General features: G+C 42.6%; 1 protein-coding gene across 14 annotated transcripts in view; it reads right to left on the bottom strand.

Moving 5' to 3' along the window:
- The window catches only part of LOC125897056 (neurexin-3b), a 566,367-nt gene that overhangs the window by 328,945 nt on the left and 217,817 nt on the right, over positions 1 to 19,605 (bottom strand). For 11 of the 14 annotated variants that reach the window (XR_007450378.1, XR_007450379.1, XM_049590088.1 and 8 more), the window contains 2 exons: positions 2,368 to 2,669; positions 858 to 881 (listed from right to left, as the gene is read on the bottom strand). Coding sequence is in view for 12 of the 14 variants with exons in the window: in XM_049590088.1 (XP_049446045.1) it covers positions 858 to 881; positions 2,368 to 2,669 (326 nt within the window). In the remaining 2 variants the exon portion in view is untranslated. The remainder of the gene's footprint in view (positions 1 to 857; positions 882 to 2,367; positions 2,670 to 19,605) is intronic. The other 3 variants (XM_049590089.1, XM_049590092.1, XM_049590099.1) reach the window with 1 other exon arrangement.

The raw sequence follows: 19,605 nt of genomic DNA, 5'->3' as shown, positions 1-19,605 counted from the left end.
AGCTGATCTCTGATCAGGTTTAGCTCAGGTGTCATGGTTGTATTTTCAATGTCACAGGACCAGACCGATAATCCTAGATCAGTATGCTTATTCTTAGAAATGTTATGCATATGAGCCTGGGGGTAAGGGTGATCAAGGTTAGCCACAACACACAAACACCACTTTCACCAGCATGCTACAAAAACACACAGGGAGGGCAGAGTGAGTGATACAGTGACAGGTGGAAGGTGAGTGAATTAGAGTGTTAGTGGTTATTTGGGTGACAGGGTTGAGGTTATATGAGTTTGGGAGGTGAGAGGTCGATGAGGTGTGGGCATGCCATGCGCCATAGTGAGTTGGAAACAACTGTCAGAGCTCCCGCAATGAAGGTTAAGGGTTGCCATTTTTTGGTCTCTTTTAGGGCTCGGTGTCGAGGTCACCATCTTTGGGATTGTGGCAAGCTTCTGTCAGTTCTGGACGACAGTCCTCACAAAAAATGGGGACTTTTTGTGTGAAAAAAATAAACAAAAAGTAAGTTGCCTTGACAAAAGGCAAAGAATTCAATTTTTTTACTTGTTGGAAATCTGCAGTAATGTGGAAGAAACAAAGAGAAAAAAGTAAAAGCCAAAGTGAAAAAAAAAACAGGATGGGGGATTGTGGGGTAAAGAAGGAGGTTGTTGGCAGGTCAGGGAGGAAATTGAGAAGAAGCGAAGAAAGAATTGCCTGGTAATACAAACCCATCTCCTCATTTTTTGATAAGAGTGTCTAGGATGGAACTCAAAGAGAACGAATAAAAGAAGAGAGGGGGAGGGGACACACGGCAAACCCAAAAAAAAGACAATAAGAATGATATCTACCAGACAATGTAGTTTGTTTACCATAGCGTGTCCAATGCCTGATTGCTTTCCAGAAAAAGGGGAAGAAAGGAAATCAAAAGAATAGTGAACAAAAAAGGTTGTTAATAAGGATGGACAGAAAACAAAAACCAAAAGCAACGATGAAGAATTAGGATGTTAGTTAGTACATTAGTTGGTTAGATATTGGTTAGTAGTAAAAAAATGACTTTTATCATGGATGAGTTAGTGTTGTGGTGAAAAAACGCTACACGATTTGTCAGAGATTCGCTGCAGTAATAAAGTGCCAGCCTGCCATCCTAGCCAAATTTTCTACACCAGAGTCCTGCAAGAAGAAAAGACAAAGAGAGGTAAGATGTGGGACTGTCAGATAAAAATTTGTGTAGGATGGCTCCAACCCCAACAAAACTTGTAGTGTTTTTTTCTTCACCCTTAGTCTAACAAAGAGTTCCTTTCAAAGCGGAGAGAAAATGATTGTGAAAGAAAGACAGATCTTGAAGTAGAAAGCAGGCAAGCAGCCCTTGGCTCTTAGCTTCTAACCTGCTAAACTGTGTCTTATCCTGTTGGGATTTTCAGCTACACCTATTTACTAACCTGTAGGGCAAAAGCTTACTGTCAGGGAGGGTCAGGAAATCGGCACTTACTTGTCGTGCTGCTCTGAAAGCAACACTAAATGCTGTCTCACCTTGCAGACAAACTAAAGGTCGACAAAGGCACTGAACAACTCCACAATTTGCAGCTAGCACTACCTCCATACAGCACCGGCTCTCATTATCCTGTTCCTCTCTTGCTACAGCCTCCTGTAGACAGCACTGCTTCATACTAGCTCCACCCGGCTGTAATACAAGCTAATTTTAAATCACATTAAGAAAATGGTAAACAATATCTGTCAAGTAACAAATTCTGCTTATGTACAACAGATGCACATCTTTGATGGAAATGTATTTCTGTCTTTAAAAAGCATCCTGATCATCCGAGCTATAAATACTGCATTAATGGACGGCTCAAAGGCAAACACACTCTGCCTGGCTTTAAAGTGAAAGTCTATATTCTCCACGAGCATAAAAAAACAGCTTCTGAAAGCAAGGAGATAGCGACAGCGCCTGATGGAAGTGTCAGCTTAGGGGAGAGTGAAGCAAAATAGAATTATCAGATAACTTTAATTTGAGGACACAGGGAACTCAAGTTCAATGGGCTGATAAACAGGAGAAAAGAAAATACCTAGCATAATGGTGCTCTGACTAAGCTATCCATCACCTGCTTCGCCCTGTTTTATAACTGTTCAATTTGTAGAGAAGAAGTTGAACGATGGAATTAAATTAAAAGAACTCATGTGTTTGTAAAGACAACCAAAAATATGACATCTATCTCAGTAATGTTTCTGAACTGTGGCGATGGAATGACAACCAATCAGAACAAGGTGACATTCTTAACGCCAGCTCTCTCTCAAAGCTCTTGGAAGCAGGTAATCTAAAGCGAAAAAAAAAATTCCACCTGTCTCCAAACTCCGTCCATCACTGCTACCCCCGATTACCTGTCTCAGGTTGCGTGTCACTTTGATGTCGTGCCAGGCGTTGTCATTGAATTTTCCATTGACCGGCTCCACGATGGCCTCAAAGGCCCCGGAGCCCAGATTGATGACCAGGGAGACGGCCCCATCTTTTAGCGCCAGGTTGACATAGTCTGCGGATTTCCCTGTGTGGAGGAGGAGGCCGTTGCGTTGCCAGGTCTTGAAGGACAGTGTGATCTCATCGCTGCTGCTCTGAATGGGGTTCTGTGACAGGTCGTAGCAGAAGTACTCCGAGCCACGGAAGGTGGCCACGTTCTCCTCCCTCGCTGAAACGACAAAGGAAGAAATAAATTGTTACTTTTAGCAGTGATATTCCTTTTTCATGACAGTCAGAGAAGGAAAGCGACAGGGATGGACATGAGTACTCGAGGACTCAATTGGGCATCAGTATTTGTTCAACAAGTAATTCCATTTTTGTGCATGCTTCATAAAAGAAAACATACACACTTTATGTTTCAACAACACTCTGCTGAACTTGTGATTATGTTAACGCACAAAACCACTTGGCTATAGCTAGGAAAAGATTACGTTTTGGATTAAAATCCGAGTTTTGGGGGTGCAAGAAATGTAGCAATGTCTCTGAAAAAAAAACCAAACTGCTTTTTGTGCCACCATCCATGCTGGAAAAACAGCAACAGGATGCTAAAATACAACCGGTTTCGTTTTTTGTTGGTCTCGAACAGTGATCTTTGCTTGGTTGGTGTCTCGCCTCGGTGTTACATTATCCACCTCTCTCCTTATAACATATATATATGTCACCTCTGACATCATTTGACACCTTAAGACATCACTCAATCTAACATTACAAGCAGAATGGTGTAATATTAAAGTTGCGTATCATAGCCAAGCCGCAAACTCCTGGGCTGAAAAATGAAGCCTAAGCAATGTGCCAAAAGCTGCAGTTCCACTAATGGCCACTAGAGGCTGCTTCCAAGAGCGAGTCAATCCCCACAGACCCCCATGTTAAAATGTACAACTTTACAGCAGAAATAAACGTGTACAGCCTAGTGCAAAAAAACAAGTGTGAGATTTTATATAACTGACCCGTTTAAATGTAATTGTAGAGTCTGTCAATAAAAAACATTACATTTAAGGCCTCTGAGGGGCGAACAGGGAGAACTTGTTTGGACGTGTGTTCTGGTCAACAACAATAAACCAATTTCCAATTCATCACATGTGCTCACACAGATAAAACATTATCTGTCCATAATCCATCTAAGTTAAGTTTCCATTTAACAGTTTCAAAGTCCATCCAACAGTTCAGTGCCCAAGTTTCCATTCGTCAGTTTCACTTTCCACGCTACAAACTCTTCATGCTGCTACACAAAACACAGTTTGCTTACCCTGTCACACACTGCTGCTCATCACCTGCACCTTACCAATATTACCTGTCTTTTCCTGCTCTAGTGCACCACCCAGTGTACAAACAACAAAACCGCATCTTTTAACATCGAGTCACTATTAGTTAAACATGAATCAAAACGGATACAAAGAATGTTATTGTGGCTTCAACAGTAATTAAAGGGAAATTTCGGTTTATTTCAACCTGTCTCCTATCGTCCTAAATTTGTTTCAAGTGACTAGTGACATAAAAATAATAGTTAGCATGTTAGCCGTTAGCCTAGATACAGCCGGGGCGCATAGTAGCGTCAGACCTGTTAAAACGTAAATGAACGGGCAACCTTCAAGTGCAAAGTTAGTCCACTAAACAAGCTTTTTTTCCACAAAGACCGCCTCATATCGTTAGGATAAATGTCAGAGAACATATAGAAAACGACATGCAAACGTGTTGTCTTACCTTACCGGTGTGCTGCCATGTTTGTTTACCATTTAGCTCTGCTTTCCAAAGCGTGGCCGAAATATCGTGAGAACAAGCAGCAATCTCATACCGTGCCTGAAATCTCGTGAGCTCTAGATAAAGCCCAGCTGGATACTACTCCAGGTGGAGGTGTCTCGTCCTCTGTCACATCCAGACCTTGAAAATAAGGCTGCAACCGGTCCCATTCCTTGCAACAGAGGCATTCCTCTTCTGTGGGCACTGGGGCACAGCATTCACAGGTACACCACCAATCTCCAGAGCTACGCAGCCTTCCAGCAGCCATTCCTCCTCTCTCGTCCTCTACCTGTTGCGCCTCTCTCTCTCTCTCTCTCCTCCTCCGTTCTTCAATTTCACGAAGCTCTTCGTCAGTGTATTCTGGCTCAAACAAATAAGGGCGGCCGTCAAACTTTGCAAAATCAAATTCCTCCTCCACAAAGTCAAAGTCTGGCAAAAAGTCAGCCATTATTCTATAAATCTTTCATAAAAGAAATGAATGAACTTTTCAGGCTACTGTCCGGTTCTGCCTTCCAGCTGTTGCTGCTTGTTCTTGCGAGATTTCAGGCACGGTATGAGATCGCTGCTTGTTCTCGCGATATTTTGGCCACGCTTTGGAAAGCAGAGCTAGATGGTAAACAAACATGGCAGCACACCGGTAAAGTAAGACAACACGTTTACATGTCGTTTTCTATATGTTCTCTGACATTTATCCTAACGCTATGAGGCGGTCTTTATGGAAAAAAAGCTTGTTTAGTGGACTAACTTTGCACTTGAAGGTTGCCCGTTCACTTACGTTTTAACAGGTCTGACGCTACTATGCGCCCCGGCTGTATCTAGGCTAACGGCTAACATGCTAACTATTATTTTTATGTCACTAGTCACTTGAAACAAATTTAGGACGATAGGAGACAGGTTGAAATAAACCGAAATTTCCCTTTAAGGCTTAAAGTTACATATAGTTTAGGGTGTGACCACTGACAGCGGGTGCCATCTGTTGGCGACAATGTTGGTTAGGTAACGTCACTGTGGTGTAACCCCAGATTCACAGAGTAGCTAGCTATCACTACTTCAGTGTGTGTCAGTCTATGAATGTTGATTGTAACGTTCTGGTCACTAAAAAAATTCTAGTTCAACACTTAGTCGCACTAAAAGACCCTCTAGGAGTCAGATGTTAAGTTTTTCTAGTAAGTACATTTTGTTTTAATGATTTTTGCTATCAAAACTTTACATTACCATAAGCATTTTTATAAATTATAATAAATTCAAAATAGGAGTCCATAAACCAATGGGTGATGCATAGTGGCAATGTTATCTTATACAGTCTATGATTATAGCTAATCTCCACAGAGCAGAGAGGTAGGCGTACCCTACCCACATTTTTGCTGTGGTGTTCATTTAGGACCCTATTTTTACGTTTTTCGTTTTTCTTTTGGCAAGTACGTCATGATAATTCAGTGCCAGCACTCCAATATGGAAATCATTTTAAATGCCCATCCCTAGTGATTGAAACATTTCCAGTGTTGAAATTCAGCACCTGAGCTTGCTGTGATTCACCACATTTTCTCCTGAGTTATGTGCGCCATGACAACTACAGCCAAACAGTCATTATCTCATTCATTACCACATTTATTGCAATGTTTAAAACATGAAACAAGCCCAGCGTCCGTGTTGGTCCCAGCATCAATCACGATGCAGGCTCAGTAAATATGAGAACCACTGTGATGCTGCAGAGAAGGGTGCATCAAGCAAACACACTCACGCACACACAATGCACCGCTCACCATAATTACAGCTATGATAATCCCATCATTCAGTTCAGATCATAAAATCCTATCTGTACGACCGCGGGTTTAGGTTTCGTATACAGCCTCTAGACAGACAGACTACTTATGATGGAACACTATTCCCCGCTAATGGTGCGCATAAATCAAACTTAGCCTGATTTTACAGTTTTATATCACTCCGCTGTTGCAAAGTGACTTCCTGAGCCCATTTTTTAGATCGACACTGAGAGTAAGGTGAGACAGCTCCAGACAGAAAGTGAGGGGGGCTCGGGGATGGATGGAGAGACTGAGAGAGCAAAAATAAAATTGCTGGTCTGAGGGAAAGAGAAGACTACAAGAAAGAAAGAGTGGATCACAGGAGTAGTGTGTCCTTATGATCTGTGATGAAATAATTGACACTTCTCCTGCTGCCTCTTGAAAGGTGGCTTGACACACTGGTCAGCTTGGGTCTGGGTGAATCTATTACAGACGAGGTCAGACTGTCTTTTTTTTTATATAGCATGTTAAGTTGGATATGGCACCACTGACTCGGACTCAAGGGTAAGACTAGAAGATTCCTCTGCCAAGAACACAGTGTTCAAGACAGCACCTTTCAGAAATCGCAACCTTCAGAAAAAATCCCTGCCAACATACCGAACCAACTAACTGCTCTGGTACTTAGCTACAGTAGCTATGTCATTACCTGCCAATAATACAATTTTCAACGTGACATTTAATTTCCTCTGCACCAGCATTTTCTTTTGTGTGCTCCCAGAGAAGTCATGAAGGCTACAAGTGAAAGGAGAGAAAGCAGGAGGGCGAGAAAGCATACGAGCTGCAGGCTGTAAAGCTTCGGTTTGTTGTTTTGGATCAGGCTATATGTAAACATGAGGGAGCAGTGTTGTGGAGCCGGAACAAAGATACAGAAGGAGAGGGAAAAAAATGGAGAATGAGAATATTGAGAGTGAAACAAAAAGGAAAATGGAGTGGGGCTGTGGGATGATGGGGTGCTGATTCCGGTCATGGAGAAATTCTCCCCTTGGCGTCAAACTCATGTCTCTGTGCAGCACAGAGACAAGAGGAAATAGTATGGGAGGCAACAAAGGCCCTGTGAAAGCCCTTATCCATGTGCCAGGGGAATAAATAGAAACCCATTATTACCACTGAGACAGCGCAGCACAGACAGGCAGCACAGTATACGTTGGAGAATCAAAAAAAACCTCCATCTCTGCTGATTTCATGCATCTAATGTAAGAAATTGCACAGGCTTTCACTGCATGAGAAGCCTGCATATTGTACAACATTGTTACTGCACAATTGTCATCAAACACAAAATCACTGTGCTGTGAATACTAAAGAAACAGTTAGTGGCAAGTCAGTCTCACCAATCCTGCCATTGTGACTCTCTTTATAGCTATATATATAAAGCATCCGTTACATTGTCACCAGTGTCTTCAAAATAGGTCTCTAGATACTTGCTCCAACTGGCTTTATTGCACATCTGGACGAGTATGGGCCGAAAGCCTCTGGGGCCCCCGGGCTAGAGAGAGCCCTTGAAACAATTGGCACTGTAACCATGTTTTGTAAAAATCATAGATGCTCCACTGACTCTGGTGGGCCCTCTGTCACGTCTTGCCTGGAGGGCCCTTGCATATGCCTGATGGCAGGCAAATATAGAGGAAGGAATGACTATCCTAGCAAGACTGCTTTATGGTTCATGAAATTCATTTATTTTACTTTTCCTTAGAAATAACACAAACTGAATGTTTGAAGTCATTTAGCTGTTTATTGAACAAACAGACCGATGGGTCATTTAAATGCCACCAAGGAAGTACCTTCTGTCAAACAGCTAAATTCTCTATGAAGACAGCAGCATTGAAATCCTTCAGATCCACTTCAGACACCTGATCCTCTCTGCTCTCACCTGATCTAAGGTAGAAAGGTTATCGTCATGGCAACTCCCCTCACTTATCTGGCATATTCTAATAAGGTTGTCTGCTATAACAGGCACAGACCTACCCAGTTCCCTCTCCGTTAGCTCCACAAATGTATACAAATGTGCACTCTTTACATTTATTTTACAAATATAAGTCTCACTTTTTATGAACAATAATGGACGATTTTAACATATGACCACTGCAGACTTTGCTACCCGGTCGGTCGAGGTTTTCACATGTAAACATCTGAGTGAACACTGAGGAATAGGTAGAGAGGATTAGTGAAGGCTGCAACCACATCGACGAGCAGTACCTTCTTTGTGTCCATCTCAACAAAGGAGGACCATATGATATAAACATGGAAGGATTAGTCTTCGGCTGCAAGACCGGCTACATAGATCTTCTCTGCCAAGAATGTACAGGCATTGGATAGTAAACTGGACGACGTCCATGTCCACATCAGCTTCCAGCAGGGTATCAGGAACTGTAATGTCCTTAGTTTCACATAAACTTAGCTAAATCCTGGAATACCAGACAGAGTCATTCAACCAGGTGACTCTTCGTCTATATACCCATATGGAAATATTCAAATGCGAGTCGGTTCCTGCTCACCTGATCTGGAGTTATTGTCAATCAAACACAAACCACACTGTCTACCAGGGGTATTTGAGTCGTATATTATCACAGTGGTCTACATTCCAACACAAGCGAGTACACGAATACTGAGGCTGCCCTGTCGATCTCTGCTAACAGACCAGTTATCTTGATGCTGCGCTCATTGTTGCTGGAAACTTAAATCAAGCTAACCTTAAGAAGGTTATGCCCGACTTCCCTCAACATACTGAATACGCCACAAGGAGAATAAACACTCTGGATCACTGCTATAGGCTGTTCAAAAATGGCTACAGAGCAGAATCGCTATCCATGTTCAGGAGGAGTGACCATGCAGCCATCTTGCTGAGGTCAAAGTATAATCACAAACAAAGTCATATGTCCCCAGTGACACGAGAGGTTGAGAAATGGTCAGGCCAATCAGAAGCCATCCTCCAGTCTGCACGACATGACGCAGTCTGAGGCACATTCCAAGACACGACTGTCAGCGTCACCGATGACATCAATGAACTCACCGAGTCTGTGCTGGATTTAATTTATAAGACAACCACAGCAACTATAGGCAGAACTATAGTGAAATCATTCCAAAACCGGAACCCATTGATTGCCAGAACCATCTGGGACGCCATAAACACATACACTGCAGCCTAAAAAATGGAGCTACCATCTGGAAACATGGACAATTATAAAGCAGCAGAACATAATGTAAGATGAACAGTAACGCAGGCAGAAAGGGAGTACAGGAAGAAATTTTAACTATAATTCCAGGAGGGCAATCCCAGAAGCAGGTGGCAAGGTCTACGAACTATGACAGTACGTTCGGGTCAACATGCAATAAGCACTGCTTAAAGGATATTTATACCAGGCACTGCAAGAATAAGGCTAGGAAAATCATTTAGGATCCCAACCACCCTGATAATGGCCTTCTCTCTGAGGTCAGGGATGAGGTACTGGATACACCTGGGCAGCACTGAGAGGCTCAGGAAGAGCTTCTATTCTCAGGCCATGAGGATCCTCAACGAGATCACTTCATCATATTTATGACCGAATGGTCATAAAAACAAACGACCATTACCCTCAGCTGTACTTTGTGTTAAGTGATAACTGGCAAATGCTTAGTTAATGCAAAGATGCTTAAGATAATAAAATTATAGTGTATGTTAGCATTGCCATATGAGCATGTTAGCATGCCGATGCTACTGGTCCTAAAATCAGTGCAACGTTAAGTAGCTAATAAAAGATTTTATCTTGCTGAAGATCAATAAACTCTTATAATACTGTATTTTCATTGTAGAAAAAAATAACACCCAGCTTCCTTGTTTCCTGTGCAGCTTGCAATGTCCAATTTTATGTCTAATCATTTATTATATATTATATTTTGCCACTAAATAATAAAAGTAAAGGAAGAGGCCGCTTGTCTATAGGATGTTTGACTCTCTATATGTGTATTAATTATAATGATGTAATTACAAAGTTGCTGTGGAGCTGTAAAGACTATCAATAAAACATTCTTGCTATGAATAATAGAGAGGGCAAATTGATATAATGTAATATTTGTGCACCTCAGCAATATTAAACCCGTGGTAAGTGTATACGGATCCATAAAAACCAGGGGAAATGTATTGCCTGTTGAGACATGTTCTGTGCAGATCTGTGGCTTTCAAATCGATCATATAGCAGGGTCATTTTCCCTTATTTTCGCCATAGTCATCAATATTCCATTTGCGCGCTGCCTGGCCCATGCACTGGGGGCTGGGGTTCGATTTCAAAATCCACTGGAAGCAATTAGCTCCTTCATTACCATCTCCCATTCTCTTCCGCTCCCCTTCACCACACACACCCATGCTGCCCGAGCTTGGTCTCCAGTCTGACCCCAAGGGCCTTTGAGCAGGGAAGGACTGTCACCTTACAGAGCTCCGGTCCACAACCTTCAACCTCAATATGATCACCACAGGATTTCAGATAGTCCCTAATCACTGCAGGAGGCAAAAGACTTAGAGCATGTGAAGGGAAATCAGATGGGTTTAATGATAGGATTAGAGACAGGATGCATTGTGATTATTGTGGCAAAATACCGACTTCAGTTGGAGATGCTGCAGCTGTACGGCTGCCAAGCCCATGAGCTCACTGCACATGAATACTAGCTGGGCAACTAACACTAGTCCAAAGGAGAGTTTCTCTCTGGTGAAGTGAACTCAATCTGTGCTGACATCCAACACATCAACTGCATGTTTGCACTACATTTGCAGATAAACAAGCCCCGAAGTTCCAGACCTAAACATAGAAAGCTAAGTTCTGCTTTTAGCTATTGTTGTCTGTGTGACACCCTCAGCAACCAAAGTGATTCAAGGTTGCCGTGTCATCCCACACAATGCATTTAACTGGATCTGAAAACCGGCGCCTCATCTCACCCTTTCTCTCTGGCTCTCTGTCATATCCATTCTCTTTTCCTCCGTCCCCACAGTGAGAAATTAGCGTCGTTTGCTAATAACGGTTAAAAGCAGCACAGTTAGCCTGACGCAGCCAAACGTGAACAATGTGCTTCACTGCTTCCCGACATGAGGCTAACACTAACCATGCAACTTTGCGGCTTAAAGCTCAATGGTGAGCCATCACATGTCAAATAAATTTGGAGCATCATGGGTGATGTCTCTCTTCAAAGGCAGGCGGCACTGTCAGACAGGCTTATGTTGGAGGGAGATTTGGTAGAATATATTGCATGGTAATATTTAACTGGCCAATTACTACCACTGTACTGCAGCAACAATTAAAGTCAATCCAGGATACGAGAGGAGGAACGTTAGTGGGGAGGAAGCTGTGTGTGTGAGGCTCCTCCGGGATTTATTTTCCAGTCAAAACCTACACAAACTGCACCGAACGTGTCCTCTTCATGTCAACTTTCAAGATGTCACATGACATATCTGAGAGGTTGAAGTGAATTGTCACCCTGACACTTCTTTTCTCATCTTGTGTTTCTCGTAACCTTGTGAAGCCGCGGCGGACAACCTGTCTGAGACTGTCTTTTACGTCTGCAAGCACACACTGAGGAGGGAAGAGTGACAAAGAGGGAGACAAAAGAGAGAGATAAACATAAACAGAAGTGACAAAAAGGAAGCAGAAGAGTCTAGAACAAAAGAAAGCGAGAGATGGAAGCGGCGATGACAAAGGGAAAAGAGAGAAACAAAAGAGACGGGGGGAAAAAAAGCAGAGTTTGGGGAGACGGAGCGGCGGTGAGAGCCGGAACAGGAGAATGAGAGTGGCAGATGGAGGGAAAGAGAGACAGAGGCACTTCCAGCGGCTCTCCAGAGAAACGAGGTGACACTGTGTGTTAAGACGAGCAGTGAAGAGCCGTCCCTGTGGCTCGTGATTCCACCATTGATAAACCTTATTACTGCACCTGATAACACAGCACACCCATCAAATCCCACTCTCCCTTTCTCCCCCTTCACCTCCCTCAAAGCTCACAAATACCACCATAAATCCAACACTCCCTCACAGCCATACAGTCAGAAGCTCTCTGCAATAGCCAATTCCCCAGCGAAAGGCTTTTTAAATTAGTATCTAAGAATTGTGATTTCAAAGATTCTTGAAAGACCACCTGCTGAAAAAAACATTGCATTTAGAGTTCAGAAACCATCATTACTTATCGTACATGCTCATCTCATTGCAATATTTACAAAGTACATAAATAAAGTAAACCCATCTCAACTTCAAAAATGTTCAAGCAGAACTGGAAACTGCTGCAGAGAGAAATGAGGCGGACTTAGAAGAATACCGCATCTCGACTGCGACAGAGATGACTCAGTATGGTAGACAGGCTAGTGTTGTACATGGAGGAGAAGCAGGGTGGTCAGCTCCCACACTATATGACACACCGTCAACAACACCGCGATTATCCTCAGTGGACTGGTAATTTTATTAATAGACCTGCACAGAGAGCAGGTCAGCGGCTTGCCTTTGTGTTCCAGTGGTCTTATGGGCCTGCGCTGTGTGTAAGCTAAACCCAGTGAACTTGTCGGAGAGACTCGAGGGAGAACAGGGTGATGTCTGTGTTTTTAGCCACTTAATTTGTGCTGCTCCAGGGATGGCATAGTCGTCCGTCAGTCTGACACTTTGGACCTGAGTGAAATATTTAGACAGCTCCTGTAAACGATGGATTCCCGTGAGATTTAGTGCAGAGGATGAGTTCCAATAATTTTGATTGTACCCTGAGTTTTCCTGTAGTGCAAACTGTGCTGCCGTAACAAGGCCGTAGCCCTGAAGCAACACTGGGGGACCAGATGTGCTGGGGGTTCATTGATTAGCACTCGCAAATCGGCCAATTTTCAACAAACACATTTGCTTCCACTCCACTGAATTAGACTTTTTTTTTTTTTGAGCAAAATATAATTTATTTCCACAATGACCTTTCCAATGCAAAATGACGTACTGACGTTAACGCTACCTTTTCATGCATGTCCTGACTGAAAGTGAGGCGTTGTTATCGGTACAATGTTACAATAATAGGTTTTCTATCAACAACTAATGGGAACAGCAATGGATCCTAACTTTACAAAAATCTAGCAAGAACAACATTCTTAGAATGTATGGACAGTTGAGCAAATTAAAAGGTTTATTTACAATAACTTCCGGGTAGAAAACCCTCGCGTCATGTACATGAAAACCAAATGGTGCTGAACAAATGCTGCCTCATTTGGTTAGTTTTTAGCCACCTAAAAAAGGCCAATTAAAAAATTTATATCAGTTTATACTTAAAATATTCATTTTTTTTATTTCTTCTTCTTTTTTTATGTGTTTAAAATATATACAAAGTACATAAATGCACAGCAGTCACATCAGATAGGTCAGGCTGCCATTTTTAAGTATATATCTTTAAATGTTACAGTGATGGCTGAAAATGACAACAGAAAAGTTTTACATATCTCCGCAATTCAGAACAATTGCAAGCTGTCTACCCAGAAGTGAGTGCTGTTGTTAGCACGACAGCACGGTGATTTGAGTCTGTTAGCAAGCTAATGGATGGTATGTATGCTAGCTAGCTAACATTCTAACAGGAATGTATCGTAACGCTGTAAGGAGATAACCATTCAGGAATGTATAATTTCACAATTAACACAATCAACAGACATACAGCCTACATTACGCTCCTTTTACATTCTAGTTTTCCACTTTTTAATACATCTGAACATAATGAAATAGAAAGTACGGTGTTTGACACTAATTGTACTCACAGCAGTCGAGCTGTGGGTACAATCTGCTCCTGCTGGAGTACAGCAACGCCACTTGAGCAAACACTTTTTAATCAGTATATTGGGGGCGACAGTTTCAGCCTATGTGAATTTTCTGGAGGGTGTATCCTCTGCAATATATTTTAAGATCCCTGCCTTGTGCCATTATGAGGATATTGTTTCCATTTACAAAACTCTTTTAGTCTTGATGAGATACAGCAAAAAGGTATAAGGTGGATTTCAATAGAATTTCATGGTCCTCAGAGGATGAATCCTAATGAATTTGTCGACCTCCTACCCTTTAATTTAACGGCACCTCCTGATCAGACTGTCAACAAGGCACACATCAAAAACATACAGGGTGGATTAGCAATACTTTTTGGATAAAGGGCCCTTTGTCTTTACTTTAGCACCACTTTGAAAAACCTGCTACACTTCCATGAACTTTTTATGCAAGTACATGAACCCTGACTAAGCAGGTTATTATAGTAGTTCAAGCTGCACCAATCACCTTTGATACTGAATTTGGATCAAATATCTATTTTTTTGTGAGTGTGTGAGAATGATGTGAAACTATTTGGAAAAGTCTGGACAGGTTGATGTCATTTTTAAATTTTGTCTGCATTAGTGTGGACATGGCCCAAGGCGCCCTCCTGGGTACTGGCTGTGACAAGCTCCTGTCACTGTCACCTCCTGTGTGTTTTTCACCATGTTTGTGTGTGTGTATATATACATATACATATATATATATATATATATATATATATATACATATATATACATATATATATACATATATACTGAATCTCCTTATTGGCTGCTGATGGTGGACTCTCCATGGAGTGAGTGATGAGGTTTGGAGTGACAACAGGGGGGATGGTGTGAATGGCGGGGGTGAACGATGGAGGGGATGGAGGGTGTCTGAAGAATGGGGGCAGGCGCCTGAGGTCCAATCCCATCAACTGAGGCAATTGTGCGGAGCGAATACTGGAGTGAGGAGGTGGGGGCTGAGGATGAGTTTGCAAAGGAGAGAGAAGGAGTAAGACAGAGATGTGGTGACTGCTCTCCTATTACTAATACCGGATAATTAAGAGTAGAGGGGCTGTTTGGAAACATTGAGTCGAGGCAGGGGCTGAAGGAGGACACCTCGGACTAGTCTTTTACTGACCGTTGAAATCGTCTCAACGGAAATCAAAATAGAAGAGGCTTTTATTTTTATTAACATCACCACCAGGAGCATACCATGTTTGGAGCAATGTCCCACCTCTGCAGGCACCTACTACTTTATTTCAGTATGACAGGAAATCCAAATGTAGTGAGCTGGGTGCCGTAGCATTGTTTCGACCTCTCATTGTTTCGACCTCTCATTGTTCCAACCTCTCATTAGTCCGACGTCCCGTTGTTCCGATATGTGATTATTACTGTATTTGTGTACCATAGAGGATCAGCAACGCAACAAAAGTAGGCTACTGGTCGAGATACAAGTGTCATAGAGAGGAGAGAATGAAACACCATAACCTCCTGTTACTAACTCTGGGGTCGGGGTTGTGTGGGGAGCTCTCTGCGGTGCTGAACGGCTCCCGGCGGGCGTATTTCTGCCTTGATGGTGCGCCGCGACCGGCTCTGGGTCAGCTGGGAAAGGCTTGAGGCGAAGCAGGCTCACAGCTTGTGTGTTTGCCACTTTCTTTTTCATTTTAACCCACACCATGATCTTTTCCTGACCCTAACCAAGTGGTTTTTGTGCCTAAACCTAACCAGACCTTAACCACAGGGCACCATGATGATTTCAGAACAATGGGACTTCGGAACAATGGGTTTAATATAGTCGAAACAATGGGATGTCGGACCAGTGGGCTGTCGGCAAAATGGGCAGACCATGTGAGCTGAGACTTACTCAAGATCAGCTTTAATTCTGCAAATCTAAATTATGACGAAAAACATTTGTGAACCTATTTTTCACCTGACTTTTCATGCGACTAAAATTTAATAAATTTAACCTTTGAAAACAGCGAGGACAAAAAAGCAACACGGACGCTGTTTGAAAATGTAAACAGTGTTTTTTCCACTAACCTCAAGAAAAATAATCGTCAGAAAAAATGTCGGTACTGTATGTTTCTGCAAACCACAGATATATTTGCGGATATACATGTAGCAGATACGTTGAAAGCTTATGTTTTAGCAGAGCTCTGGTTAATGTGGTTGGGTTTGGGCACACAAACCACTTATTTATGACTCGGAAAAGACCATGTTTTGGCGTAAAATAACCTGTGTTGAGGGCACAACCCTGCTGGAAATGCAGCAATGTTACAGTTAAAAACAAGCGTGTTCTGTGTGACTATCCCTGATAGAAAAACAGCGACAGGTTGCTTAAAAAGCACCCGTGTTTGGTGCTTTAAAAACCGCAAGAAACACAGCAATGCCTTGCTAGAACTGGTTTTGTTGTTTGTTGGTCTTTAGCACCAGTCTGGAGCTTAGAAGCTCAGCCTTGGTGACACGCCATCCACCATCCCCCCAGAGTTGCACAGCACAAAAACTAATACTGAAATACATTACTGTCAAAAGACTAAAACTAACACCAGATGAAAATCAGGTGCCAAAATGAACACTGCATGAGGTGTGATGTAATCCATCACTATGCACATCTGAGGCCAGATTCATGTCCATGAAAACGCAAACCTTTCCATTTGCTCTTGCAATCTGCATGAAATTAGCATCTGATTTACAGAGGCAGGAGCTAATTATGCAATCAGTGGCTGTGGCTGCCATCTACATGTATTCTTTGAGTGAGGCACAGCTTTAAAGGTGCAGTGCAGTGATGGGAAACCCACGACAGAATTGAAAATGGGATGTGATGTACAGCAAAGCAAAGGAGAAACTACAGAATGGAAACATTATTTCTGTGTATAAAGAGAAGCTCAGAGCTGTAAAGTGCTCAGAGCTGTAAAGTGGTGAGTACAGCATTGATTTAATTTGTTGTTCTGCTGATGGAATACATGCTGTCGAAATGTACATTATACTAATTTACCATACAAGTAGTTGTAGTGGGTAATTTGAAAACCCTCACTGTATATGTTTGTTTCTTCCTTTTTTTTATTTTCTCCTTATTTGTTCACATTTGGCCAATATTTTAATACCTACTATTATGTGAGAATTTACTGCAGACCAACTGCAGCCCACCAATCAATTCGGTCTACAAATAAATAAAAATTAAAACCAGAAGAAGGCAAAAAAAAATCATGCATGTAACACACTTTTTGCCAGCAGAGCACTCCTGTACACTTGGCCTTATCGCCTCTGATCCCGACAACCCACCAGTGGTTTTGAAAAAGAAAAAAAAGAGAAAAAGAAATCGCCAAAGTTACTCTGTTCATCATAAAAAAGAGGCTGTCGAAACAGAAATTACTGCCAAATCTTGAAATTTCTGACAGTCCTTGAATGCATCATGTCTGACTAACACCTCCATCTGGTCACATGAGAAAATCTAATCTTTAAAAAATTATATTTCATCAAAATTCATTCATTCATTCATTCATCTTCTAACCGCTTCATCCTCTTGAGGGTCGCGGGGGGGCTGGAGCCTATCCCAGCTGACATCGGGCGAGAGGCAGGGTTCACCCTGGACAGGTCGCCAGACTATCGCAGGGCTGACACATAGAGACAGACAACCATTCACACTCACATTCACACCTACGGACAATTTAGAGTTACCAATTAACCTAGTCCCCAATCTGCATGTCTTTGGACTGTGGGAGGAAGCCGGAGTGCCCGGAGAGAACCCACGCTGACACAGGGAGAACATGCAAACTCCGCACAGAAGGGCTCCCACGCCCGGGATCAAACCGGCAACCCTCTTGCTGTGAGGCGAGAGTGCTAACCACCACACCACCGTGCCGCCCATTTCATCAAAATATCATTTAAAATGTTTCCATAATTAAAGCGTTTGCATGAACTACATCCTGTAAAAGATGTTAAATTCTGCGCTCCGAGGTGCAACTGAGATGCCATGATTGACTCAGCTGAAACCAACAGTCAGGTGACAAAAATTCAGTGAACCATCGACTAAACTGCAAATTGTTTACACAGAGCGGAGGATGACAGGTTGTAAGTAGAGGCTGTACTGTATATTATAACTGTGTCAAATGTACATACATACATACATACATACATGAGAATAACTGAGGGAAATGTCCAGCCCCTCTGCTATTGGTTTTTTGAAAACATGGCACTCCACAAATTGGTTCAGTGTCTGGCCTAAGGAAGGAGAAGGAGCTGGGGATTAAACCCTTGATCCACTCCACCTCCAGAGCCTCCTGAGCCCCTGCCACACCCTGGAAACTGCAGCTACAATCAGCTACATTTATCATATCTGCTCTCGTTATTTGACTGGCTGGGTGTCTGCTTTAGTCAGCCCTATCTGAGATTAAAGAGTCAACAATGATCAACTTTACTTGATTCATTCATTCAAATCATTGAGATCGCTCGGCAGCAGGTGGTAGATGGTCAACCATAATATGCATAATCATTTAAAACACCATAAAAAAGTGTTTCATAGCAGCTTATGGAACGCTAAAAGGCAGAAAGCATCAGCACTTTAGGGAAAAGAGAGATCAGAGGCATGTCCACGGGCAAATATGTCACACACCTTTAATATAACACCGCTCAGCTGGAGGAAACATCCTGACACAGCTCCCGTTTTGACGTGTTGATGACATCATTGTTTCTTTTGTTGTCTGTATTTTCTTTAAGCTTTCATCGTGCTTTTATGGTGTCACGTATTGATTGATTTACTGTACACTGCAGGCACAGCATTCATGAATCCTTTAGTGGCTTCCTTTTTTTTTTTTTTTTTTTTAAATGGCTGCAACTGTGGATTACAATATTATGGAGTCATCTGCGGTCGGTATTATTTCCATCAACAATCAAATCTCTGACAGTGTGTCTCCTGAATGCCGACTATTGCATCAGCCTGACAGCTGCCGTCCCGAGCCAAAATGGGAAGTGACGGCAGCGAGCATTGTATCGGTTTCGTGTTCTCCGCCACGCTGCAGAAAAGTGCCTTGATAGACTTGCATCATTCTGCATCTGTGTGGGTTTGTGAGTTATTTGTTTTCATCTGTCTGCCTGACACATTATATGTTTTACCGTAAAATTAGCTTTTCTGTTTGTGATCCAAATGATTTAATTACTTTAAGCTACAGAGAATGGATGCATTTGTATATTGTATTGGGCGACCTACGTGTGGTGCTGCGAGCGTTCACTGCACAGTACACAACCTGTTAATAATCTGAATGTACTGCGTGTGCCTGGGTGTGCACACATGTGCATGTTTGCTGCTGTTTGTATTTGAGCAGAGGCTTGCTCCGGGGTTGTCAGCAGGCGGGGCCTTCCCTGGAGCCTGTCAATCATCCAGAGTGGCGTTGCCTTATTGGCTATTATCTCTGCTGTCAGAAACCCGGCCGTGCCTCCACCTCCCCACATCAGTCTCTGTCAGTTCACACGCTGCCTGTGGATAGAGCCGTGGAGCATGAAGCTGCATGCTACTGTTATCATTACTTTTTGTGGCATATGCTGTTTCAGCCCGAGACGCCATCAACACATCACCTTTGGAATGACGCCTAATAAAATATATTTATTTAATGAGACTTTTAAATGCTGTCTTATTTCCTACAACTGATGTGTCGAATACTTAATCACCAACTGAACTGTCGAGCTTGATGTAGCGTCGGCATGCTATATAACTGCTCTCCACCCACACACGCAGGAGCAGCAACTCCAAAAAAGCAATTAACGCGTCCTTTAAATGCAGCACATCACAATGCAGTAAGACTCTAAGTATCTTTAAATGA

This window comes from Epinephelus fuscoguttatus, linkage group LG11 (assembly GCF_011397635.1).
Source record: "Epinephelus fuscoguttatus linkage group LG11, E.fuscoguttatus.final_Chr_v1".
Lineage (NCBI taxonomy): Eukaryota > Metazoa > Chordata > Actinopteri > Perciformes > Serranidae > Epinephelus > Epinephelus fuscoguttatus.
The sequence above is the reverse complement of the archived record's forward strand: the minus strand, read 5'-3'. Positions and strand labels throughout refer to the sequence as shown.